The sequence below is a fragment of the Carlito syrichta genome, unplaced genomic scaffold, assembly GCF_000164805.1.
Source record: "Carlito syrichta isolate Samal-C Ts95f unplaced genomic scaffold, Tarsius_syrichta-2.0.1 Scaffold304319, whole genome shotgun sequence".
Classification (NCBI taxonomy): domain Eukaryota; kingdom Metazoa; phylum Chordata; class Mammalia; order Primates; family Tarsiidae; genus Carlito; species Carlito syrichta.
This window is the reverse complement of record NW_007248415.1, coordinates 36,739-48,018: the sequence shown is the minus strand read 5'-3', so window position 1 is coordinate 48,018 and position 11,280 is coordinate 36,739. Positions and strand designations below refer to the sequence as shown.

General features: G+C 35.0%; 1 protein-coding gene across 1 annotated transcript in view; it reads right to left on the bottom strand.

Moving 5' to 3' along the window:
• The window catches only part of LOC103262046 (peroxisomal multifunctional enzyme type 2), a gene marked incomplete at its 5' end in the record, with an annotated part of 51,684 nt that overhangs the window by 4,435 nt on the left and 35,969 nt on the right, over nucleotides 1-11,280 (bottom strand). Inside the window, 3 exons of the mRNA XM_008059657.1 lie at nucleotides 5,965-6,103; nucleotides 7,031-7,117; nucleotides 10,331-10,417. Of these exons, the coding sequence (XP_008057848.1) occupies nucleotides 5,965-6,103; nucleotides 7,031-7,117; nucleotides 10,331-10,417 (313 nt within the window). The remainder of the gene's footprint in view (nucleotides 1-5,964; nucleotides 6,104-7,030; nucleotides 7,118-10,330; nucleotides 10,418-11,280) is intronic.

Genomic DNA, 11,280 nt, shown 5'->3' with positions numbered 1-11,280 from the left:
TACCAGTTGAATAACACATACAGAAGATGGAAAGCCAGAATTGTTCTAAGTGACTTTAAAAGGTACTATTTTGTATGTACTTTTGAAGAATAGATGCACACGGGCAGGCAGTTGGGAGCTACGGATGGTAAGTGGGGAAGCAGGTACTCTTGCTAAGGGAATAGAGTGTGACTCTGAAGCAGACACCTCTCCAACAAACAGGTCCCCATCTCTGATGGAGAGCATATTTCTTTTCAAAGGTCATCTTTCAAGACTTTTCATTAAATGCATGAGATGTTCATTTAGATCCCAACCCAAAATTTGGAACCAACACCCTTAGGATTTAGTTTACATCCAAGTTGAGAGCCCTAAAGGGTGATCTGGTTTGACCGCTGGAAGATAAGCACCAACCCAGAAGCTCATAGGTTCTAATGATCACCTAGTATCCTCACAGATGAATGTATTCTGGTACAAAATAATGCCAGTTCCCAAAGCTCTATACATTTTTCCATATTGTGGCAAATTTCTAAGATTCAAAACAGATGACCTCTAACATTCAAAGAAAATCTTCATCCAGTCATTGTCATATAGTACATAATGGAAACCTGGACTTAGTTCAGATATGTAGACTCAGCTCTACACATTAATTTCAGTGCATCTTTTAAAAAACCCAGCTCACCTTATTACTTAACAAACATTATTCAAACAAAACTACATAGTATTAGTAAAATCTTGCTATCTAAATGTAAATTCCACTTATATTCCTATAATGGAAAAGATTACAAATATGTGAAAGGAAATCAAATTAAAATGTAGGAGGAAAACAACCAAATTGCTCGGTGCCAACCATCTTAAACCTATCATCCTAAGGAAAACAAACCAGATTTTGCTCAGCAATACTGTATTTAGCACATGGGAATAAATCTTTGTGAAAAGTTTCAGTAGTATGGTTATTTTATAGCTATCAGAAACACACACACACACACACACACACACACACACACGAGATTCCTATTTGGAAGCAGAGGATTGTATCTGTACCTGGAGTTATAATAAATTGCATGTTTAAAGTCTATGGGTCAAATTCTAAGATGCTCATTTTGTTTATAGACAAATAGAAATACTAGAGCCATTATTCCATAAAGTGAACAGAAACAGCAGATAATCCTTCAGGATCAACAAAAATCTCCCTTCCATTTTCTTTCTGAACACCGTGAAGCAAGGTGGCGAGGCTACTGTTTTCAGTTCCAACTATTAATTCCTCAACTATGGCTTCCAACTCCCTGCCTCCGCCTGTGAACTGACCCTTAAGTTCCAGCCCCACAGTCCCTACAATCTAGTCCAGAACTTGCTCAGGTACAGTGCTGACACCACAGCTCATCATATACTCTCCCAAACCTTTCTCTTCTTCCCTGTGTCACATTTCTAATAATAGAGCCAACCTCCTCAAGCACACAGGTTCAAAACCCTCCTGTCCTGTTCCTCTTGTTTTTCAGATATAGCAATAGCCAAGTCAGTCAACTCTATCTTAGCAAGAGATCCACATAGGCCCTCTCCTCTCTCTTATTACCATTACCTTAATTTAGGTCTTCCTTCCATTTACTCTGCAATACCATAAACTGTTTCCTCAACTACAGTACTTCAACCTTCCTGACACACCGCCTCTAATGGTTATTCCCATGGATTAAAAGAAGACATCTTTTCTATCCATATATATAGTCTCCAACCTAGCAGAGGACTCAGAACATAGTCAAATACTCAAATATTTGTTGACTAAATCAATCCTTTCATTCTCTGAGAGCCAAGAGCATCTTTTCCACAAGTCTCTTATCACTAGCGTTCTATAAGAATTAATTATATACATATATAGGTGCACAATTCCTTATCTGAATTATTTCAGCCTGGATCTACTTTGGAATTTGTAATCAGATTTCAGTAAGGAAATGTGACACATAAGACACATATATATCATGCTACAAAAGGACCCCAGTGGTACAACATTCTATAAACAAATGCATCACTTCTAAACTCCACTAATTCACACTTGGTGAGTTAAAGACAATCAATAGCATTATAATTCAGGTCAGGTTTTGCCACCAGTGAATTCTGAGGAAAAAAACTTCCCACTTTTATAGCTTTTTGGTTTCTGGAGTTTCAGATAAGAGGAACTGTGTTTCAATTTGCAGGGGCAGATTTTTCTGTAGGCAACATAAAGCCTCCGATTCTTTATCTTCCTTACACTTTTATGTCATTTTTCATTTTCCCAGAATTTTCATTGTTGCTTATAACAACAGAATAGGATCCAAAGATTTTACTAGAACAATTTTTGGCTATTTTTAGAAATTAATAGTAACAAATACTGTAATATTTGTTAGTTACTTATAATCTAATCAAAGAAATACTAGAAAAATAAAAGGCCAAAGGACAAATTTCAAAAGGGTAAAATACCTGAAGACATAGGATTCTGGAAAAAAGTGTTCAAATATGTCCAGGTATTCAATTCCATTTTAGAATAATAAATACAGACAAAATCATTGTTTTCTTACTATTATAACAGATATCAATACTGAAATAAGAAAGACTTAATCTTGACCTCTAGCTACTCTAGGAAGCACTATCTATGGATCATAATGCTTTTATTAATCAATTCCCAAATTAGACTTCATGGTAAAACTTTGTTCCCAGAGGCAGAAATAAGAAGGTACAAGTGAACATTCCAGGATATGTCTTCCTTCTCAAAAGTACCTCAGTGAGGCCCTCCCTCTGATTTCCTATGTAGACCAAGAGCCTACACCTCTCCGTCCACCTTCTTGGCCCACAGGAAGGAAGAAGGGTTTCAGCCTAGCAAGACAGAGTCACACTAGCCCTTACCCAAAGAGCCCTCCGGCTCTTAGATAACCATGTACTACAGAACTCAGGGGGAATAACTTCCAAAAACGCGGCTATGACTCCTCCTCCCCAGCCAAAACCAACACTGACCCAGCACTGACACCACACAATTCTCCTAATTCTCTTTACACCCAGACTAACATGGTATGAAAAGACATCCTCCAATACAACACACACACACACACACACACACACACACACACACACACACACACACACACACACACTCTGTCCAAAAAATGTGGTGGTGGTGTGTACATGGCAAGATGCAGAGGGAATAGGAAAGATGGGCATGGTCCAGGATCTGGGCTGGAACAGGCCTTCCAGGACACTGAACCCAAATCCTTCAGTTCCTAAACATGCTCAAGGTCAGTAACCTGAGAAATTCTAGGGACACCTGAGCCCAGCCATGTTGAATTGAAGTGCTCAGTCCTGTTCTCTGTATCCAAGTTGTAAACTGCCAAAATGTGAACAAGGGTAGGACAACTTAACAACAATCTGAAATGCAAAATATGTGGAAATTAAGTGTTTAGCAAAACACTGTTAAAAGTATGAAAAAAAAAAGTTAGGTATTCCCTAAGCCAACTACCCAGTCATCTACTTCATGTCATTAAGCACAAAACTGCAAAACAGAATCATCTTCTAAGATATCATAAGTCAAAAGACCTTGATCATTTCTACTGCTGCCAACAACTATGGTTCATCTCAATGACAAAAAGACTGGGCAAAAGCAAGAACCAGACTGAAATTACACTGCTAAGGATCAAAACAATAACAGACGGAGCCAGGAGACTTCCTACAGGGAATGGTGAATCCTTTCAGATAAAGCTTTGAGATCCAATATGATTGTTAGCTTTGATAAATAAGGACCTGAAAAAGAGGTGAGGAAACAAATAAAAGTCATAAGGCTTAACAATAACATGTAGCAATGAAAAGAATTTCAATATTCCCATTTTGTCAGCGGAAACATAATAGGGGAACCCCCCCTTTTTTTTGAGTCGGCATCCACTCTCTCACCCAGGCTAGATCTAGTGCAGTGGCATGATCATGGCTTACCATAGCCAGAAACTCAAATGATCCTCTTGCTTCAGCCTCCCATGGTACAACAGGCACATGCCACCATGCCCTGCTACTTTTTTTATTTTTTTGCAGAGACAAGGTCTCACTTTGTTGCCTAGGATGGTCTCGAACTCCTGGGCTCAAGCAATCCTCCTACTTCAGTTTCCCAAGGTGCTGGGATTACATACAAGGGCCACCAAATAACTTCAAAATATAAGTACAGTTTCTAATATGGTCTGTAAGGAAAGTATCACCAAAATAAGAGAAAAGTCTTCCCCTGCTAGGTAAGTATTCTAGGAACCCATCAGCATCAGCGTACGAGCTAGCATTGTTGTGAGAAGCTGCATTCGGAGTCAGTGAATTTTTTTTGGAGATTCTCTCAATCCATTTGCCCATTTCATGATGGGGAATTTATAAACAGACCTATCCACACGGCATTGGCATGCCCCCTGTTCCCCACCCTCCCAATTCACCCAATCTCACCCTAAGCAACTTTTGTATGTTTTCCCAGGTGAAAAAAGTCCTCAAAGGGAAACGTTTTGCTGATGTGGAAGAGGCAAAACAAAAAATGGCAGAAACTCGAAAAGACATCAAAATTGACAAGTTTAAAAACGTTTGTGCAATGGAAAAAGCATCTTGATCAATGTATTGAATCAAACAGAGAGAACTTTGAAGGTGACTGAAGTTTAAACATGTAAGAATATACAATTTTTTATAAATGAATTCCAGGTTTTTTGGGGTCCCCTCATACATCTAATACATAGAACATCATACTACATCTAACACACATGCCTACTGTCCCCAGAGACAGATTACAACCAGCCTTGAGTTGGATGTAAAATCACAGGACCTCCCCAGAAGTCCCACAGCATTCGAAGGGCTCTTACCTAAACTAAACTACATGGGATCCCTTTGTGTCTCACAATTATGAAGGAAGGGATAAATCTTTTGAGCTAAAAACTACCCTGAATGCTTTCTGTCCCTTATTAATGGGCCAATTCAGGGACCACACCTGTGTTTCTAAAGTGAAAGGATCCTGACCCTTGGGACTTCCAGATAGAACAGCATGAAAAATCAAAAAGTCTCAGTGAACATTCATTGGTACACCATATTTCTTCAAAAAATCTAGAGGGTTAGAGTTCTCTAAAATATAAAGGTTAGAATATTCTATAAATAAATAAAGAATATTTTATAAATAAAAGTTTGTGCCATGATTAAGGATATGAACCATATAGCAGATGCAAAAAGTTTGATAGGATTTTTTTCTCTTATTCTTTTTATCCTCTAATTTCTCCTCTTCATAAAATGGTTCCAGGGTCCTTTAGGACCTCCATATTTGTAACAGGAAATAGGATTACTTTCTTTCTGCAGCAAGTTGGTGTATTTCTCTAAAGTACATAAATAAGCACCTTTGACTGCAATCTGTGTATGTCAAGAAAATAATACTAATTGTATGCTGATAACTAAGAAAATCCAAATTACTACTTTAATATGAAGAAAATAATTTTATAATGTTAAAGTACAATTAACTTAAAAATAATTCAGCCATTGCCTTGCTCAGCTATAGTGTGGCCATATGCTCTTTGAGCTATGGCCAGGCCATGTTTTCTTAAGCTTTGGCCCTCTCCCCTACTTTGGGTAGGTGAATCACCTCTTCTCTTTGTAATTTACTTTCTAAATAAACTATATTCTCTAATCTAAAAATAATAATAATAATAATAATTCAAGGAGGAAGTTGAGGATTTGCTAAAGAAGCATACAGTTAAGATGACTGTCTAAAGTACTAATTTCGGGTATTATAATAAAATTTTAAAACAAATGTTTTCATTTTGATTGATTTCCTACATCTCTTTAAAAAAAAAAACACACACATACACATCTTTGTGTGCCTAAAAACAGTTTGTTCCCATAGAAAACTTACCTAAAAAAGGTAAGATTTGCCAACCTTCAAAGGGACGGTCTTTAATTATAACAAGGGTACATTATGTCTATTTATGAGTTACCTTAGAATATTACAAAATCAAGAATATGACTTACTCCACTTAGCTGCAACACTTCCACCTTTAGTGATATGCCACTCAAAGATAGCATTTACTTTCTTCACCACTTCACGCCCAACATCCTTAAGGCGGCGACCTATTTCCTCAAATACAATGGTACTCTGAAGCTCCCCACCCTAACCAAAAGAGAAAATTTAATTTTAAAAGTTCTGCAAAAATAACTCTAGGAGAAAAATGGTTACAAAGTATTTGTGCAAAGTAATTTTTTTTATCTGTATATAAATAAGGCAGTTAAACTATCTGCATACTAGGCATCTTTCACACTTTGCTTATATTTATGTATGTAATTCAGAACTTCAGTTCTCTTACTAAGAGAATTTTACCTTTATCAGAATTCCGAAAAATATTTTTAAAATAAACTAGGAACTGGACAATCCATGTCCTAGCTAACTTCAGGAATATCCTAGGTCAAATCAATCAACTTCTGTGGTCCTTTCTCTAAAAACTATAAAATAGTACTAAATTACATGAAGTCTAAAAATCTTTCCAGCTCTAAAACTTCCTAAGTGTTTTACCTTAAATTATTCTTAAAGGATTTTAATTTTCAGTCAGTTATGTGATAATATGGTTTATGACAATTAAAAATCATAAGTATGAAAATCTCAGTATTACAAAGTTAGTATTTCACAGAAAATAAACATTTCTGTCAAGTCTCAGATGTTAATAAAGAATAACACATTTTGTCTTAGTAAATAATATACACTCTTGTTTTTACATGAGCATGCAAAGCTTTATACACATATTTAAATCAAGAAAAAGGTACAGGATATTTAATTTTGTAATCTGTTTTTCTCCAAATCCTGTTTGCTTAAGATTTCTCATTAAACAACTGATTTATTAACTCTAAAACTAGAAAATTAATTATTTTCTCTTCAAAGATATCCCAGTATCCTGAGAAAAAGTGTTTAAAAAATTCCTGAGTTGCCAAAGTATTCCAAGAAGTGGGAATTAATACCCTTGGACTTCAAACTTTATAAAGTAGCCTGAACATTCTTAAAGTGATCTTAACTGAAATGATTTGAATACCAGTTTTTATAACCTACTTCAGAGAGGGTCTTAGCTGAAATATCAGATGTTCCCACAAGATCGACATATGCATTTGAAATGACGATGTCTCCAGTTTCTTGAACCTTATAAGAAGTATAAAAAAAGCACTCTGATGATTACAATAGAAATGCAATTTCATTGTGAGACAGGATAAAGTTTAAAACAAAGTTACATTTTTGCCTCATATGAAAAATAGTATAATAATCCAAATAAAATAAAAGACTGATAAGATTAATATCAAGATGAATAAGCACAAAGGCTTTCTGATTTAATACAATTGTTATTAACCCTGGCTAACTGGAGCCCTTTAAAAAAAAAAATCTATGACCAGGTTCCATCTCCCAAAATTTCAGTGTAAATGGTCTAGAATGGAGCCTGGGCACTGGTATTTAGAGATTTGTCTTTTTTATTCGTTTGGTTGTTTTTGTTTTTGTTTCTTCCCCCATTAAACAACATAAACTAAATGATTAAATAGACTTCAATCAAAATAATCGTCAAAGGAACTCAAATTCTAATTCCTGATCCTTCATCTCAAATTATTCCAATGGCTACTCTTTCATAAAAGTTATGGTATTACTACAAATTTTTAGGCTAAGCTTCTAAAAATTAAGGTTGCATTTATCAAAACTGTGATTTTAAACAATCAGGAAGGTCATTTTCCCTGAACTACGTCCCATAATATCTTGGACCAAAAAAGGAATCTAACAATTTATTTATTTTATTTCAAAGTATATGCAGTGAAAATATACTTTAACAAAGTATCCTTTTGTAACCAAGTCAAGCATATCATTTTGAAACACTGGTTTAAGTATTGCTTAAAATAAAACAGAAAGGAATGGCTGAAAGGAAGGAGTCCAATAACCAATAGAAAAAGAATACCTCAAATCATTGAGAAAAAAATAGCAAATGAGTTGAAAAAATAAGAAGGCATGCTTAGGATTTATCAAGATGGCAAGAACATGTTACATTTAGATATTATTTCTTGGCCCTTCACGTTTGTATTCATAGAAAGTATTTATTTCTGTTCATTACTAGAATTGTGGGAAAATAATCTGTCATATATTCATGGGCCTCAACACTTTTAGAGTTCATAATCTTATTCAAAAAACAAAACTTACTCACACAAAAAAATTAGAAAATGAGAGGGCTCCAAAATGTGTGCCACAAATATGAAATGCTGAAGAGTTTCAGAGAATGCCAATGTGTGTACACTTACAGGTGAGAAGGAGGGGAGTAGTAAGAGACTATACTGTAAGGAAGAGCTTGAACTGAAGCCTAAAAAGCAGGAGGAATTTGAAAAGCAAATAAACAGCATGCAGTTTAAGCAGGAAAATGATACCACAAGCAGCAGGAAGGAATTAGGAGTATGGAGGGGGACCCCAAAAAACTCAGAATTTGTTTATAAAAAATTGTATTTTATTCTTACATGTTTAAACTTCAGTCACCTTCTAACTACTTTCCACTGATGCAATACACCTATCATGACACTTTTTCCACTGCTCAAAACAACAAGTTTTTAATACATCAATTTTGATGCCGTTTAGTGCTTCTGCCGTGTTTTGTTTCACCTCCTCCACATCAGCAAAATGTTTCCCTATGAGTACCTTTTATACCCCGGGGAAACAAAAAAAGTCACTCAGACTCGGTAAATAGGGAGGGTGAGCCATGGCAATAATGCCATTTTTGATCAAAAACTGATGAACATTCAGTGTAGTGTGGGCAGGTTATTTGTGTAAATCACCCATCATGAAATGGGGAAACATGTTGAAAGAATCTCCAAAAAAAAATCACTGAAGTCCAACACAGCCTCTCACAACATCACTAGCTAGTACACTGATGCCAGTGGTTTCCTAGAACACTTTGTGGGGGAAGCCAGTATTACAAAGGAACTGCCCTCCACAAAATAATTCTGATTTTATTTTGGTCCCTCCTCATAAGGCAACCATATAAGAAGAATTCTGCAGAATTATCTATTTGTGAAAGAAAACATGATACAGTAAAGAGAGTTAGGGCCCTGGGATCTAAACTTTGGAGCCATGCTGATCCAGGTTTCTATCCCAGCTTGACCACTTGCAGTGTGAACATGAGCAAGTTATATAGGACACTTAAATTTTCTTAGGAACTTAGGTTTTCTCACATTTAAATGTAGTTACTTAACATGCTCTATATAGCACAAAATGATCACACCAAAAAGTATTAGCCTGGTAAACTGTGTTGACAAAAATTATCTTTTAATAACTTACAAATAAAAAAAAGATTGCATATCCTTTTAGTAATTTACTGGAACATTGCTAAAAGCCTCATTCCCAAATTACTTAACTATCTAGGGAGCTATACCTTTATTTGACTTGTCACTTACTATTAATTAGGCCCAGACTATGTAAGATGTCTTACATGTAAGACACGTAATGCAAGATATTAATCTGTGGGTTTTTGTGTCATCAAAATGCACATGATTTCTGTCCAGAAAAAAAGATAACTATAAGGAACATGATGTTATTGTTCTGTAGGATATTAACAAGTTTTGTCTCTAACTCACCAAAATAATTTTAGAATGCCTTTCCTGTTGGACCATATAAATTGTTGTTCTAATTCTCTTTTAAACAAATTTTATCAATGTTGCAAGATACTTCATTAGGGAGTTAAGTAAATTTTTATTGTATTTTCATTGTATATCTGTCTGAGTTATGCCTTTAAATGTTTTTTCCCCTTGAGTCAGTCTCAGTCCATTGCTCAGGCTGGAGTACAGTGGCACAATTCTGACTTACTGCAGACTCAACCTCCTGGGCTCAAATGATCCTCCCACCGCAACCTCCCAAGTAACTGAGATTACAGGTACACACCACCACACTTAGTTAACTTTTCATTTTTTTAGAGTCAGAGTGTTGCCTCTTTGCTCAGACTAGTCTCAAACTCTAGTCTTAGGCAATCTTCCTGCCTCAGTCTCCCAAAGTGCTGGGATTATAGGCATGAGCCACTGCATTCAGTTACCTTTAATTTTTTGAAGATTATATTTTGACAATTACTAGGTTGACTAGTTGAGCCAAAAAGACATGATTGGTTAGGTTCTCAGAACAGCTGGACTACTGCTACATTGACAGGTACTAATTTAGTTGAAAATAAAAGATAAAGTGCATCTTATTTCCAATTAAAAGTTATCAATGGTTTTAAAAAAAAATTTCTAGGTTTTGTCTCAAATCACAGTACTAACCAAAAAAACGCTAAGATAAAATAAAATTATAGAGCATGGTTAAAAGTGTAACAAAGCAAAGTACTTCTAACTCTGGCAGTCATACCTTGGTTTGAAAATGAATTCTATTTCCTTCCTTCCACATCTCAGTTTGTAGAGTTTGTCCTGGATACACTGGTTTTGCAAAACGAACCTTTAAAAAAAAGAATTATGGGGTTAAAAATGTTTTTAAATGAAACTCTTCCATCTGTGTGAAAACAAAATTGAAAAGGAGGTCAGAAAGCATAAAAGAAAGAAAACAGAGATTTAAATATATTTAAATTAATAATAACCCAAAACATAATTTGATTAAATTAGTAGAAAGGGATATAGATGGTATAAGTAAGCTAATTCTTTGTCTTTCAAAGCACAGAATCAGTAGTGTTTTATCTGAACAAATCAAAAAATAAAACTGCAGTCATATTATGTAGAGTTATATAGGCATCACCAGAACAACTTAAAGAAATAGTTAAAAGTGGTACAATTAGATCTGCAAAATGAGGCCTGGGTTGAGTATATGAGGCAAAATAATTCCACTATTTATCTCATAACCTGTATTATTTTATTTGCTCCATGCATATAATATTGGAGGATAAAAATAGTTACAATAAATAGTTACAGTAAAATAGAATAACCAGTGCTATCAAGGGCAAGGCATCAGAAAATGCATTTTCACCGCAGCATGGAGCATAAATAAAAGCCCTTGGAGCATTGCCTTAAACTTGTTTGTACATCTTTTGACTTACACTTATGCAAAAATAATGTAGGCACAGATATTTTTCTTTGTTATTTATAATGGATAAAAACTTGAAATCAACTTAAAAGCACAAAAATTAAATACAATATGCAGTCATCATATTGCTGTAGGTATAAGCTTACTAGAGTTCAAATGTAACCACTTAACATTTTCAATTATACTAAGGCAAATTATAAATGTAAATCTTTTTTAAGGCGTACGTGCTAATATATGTATGTACCTAATTAATTTATAAAACAATTCAATTAATCTGCTAAAAC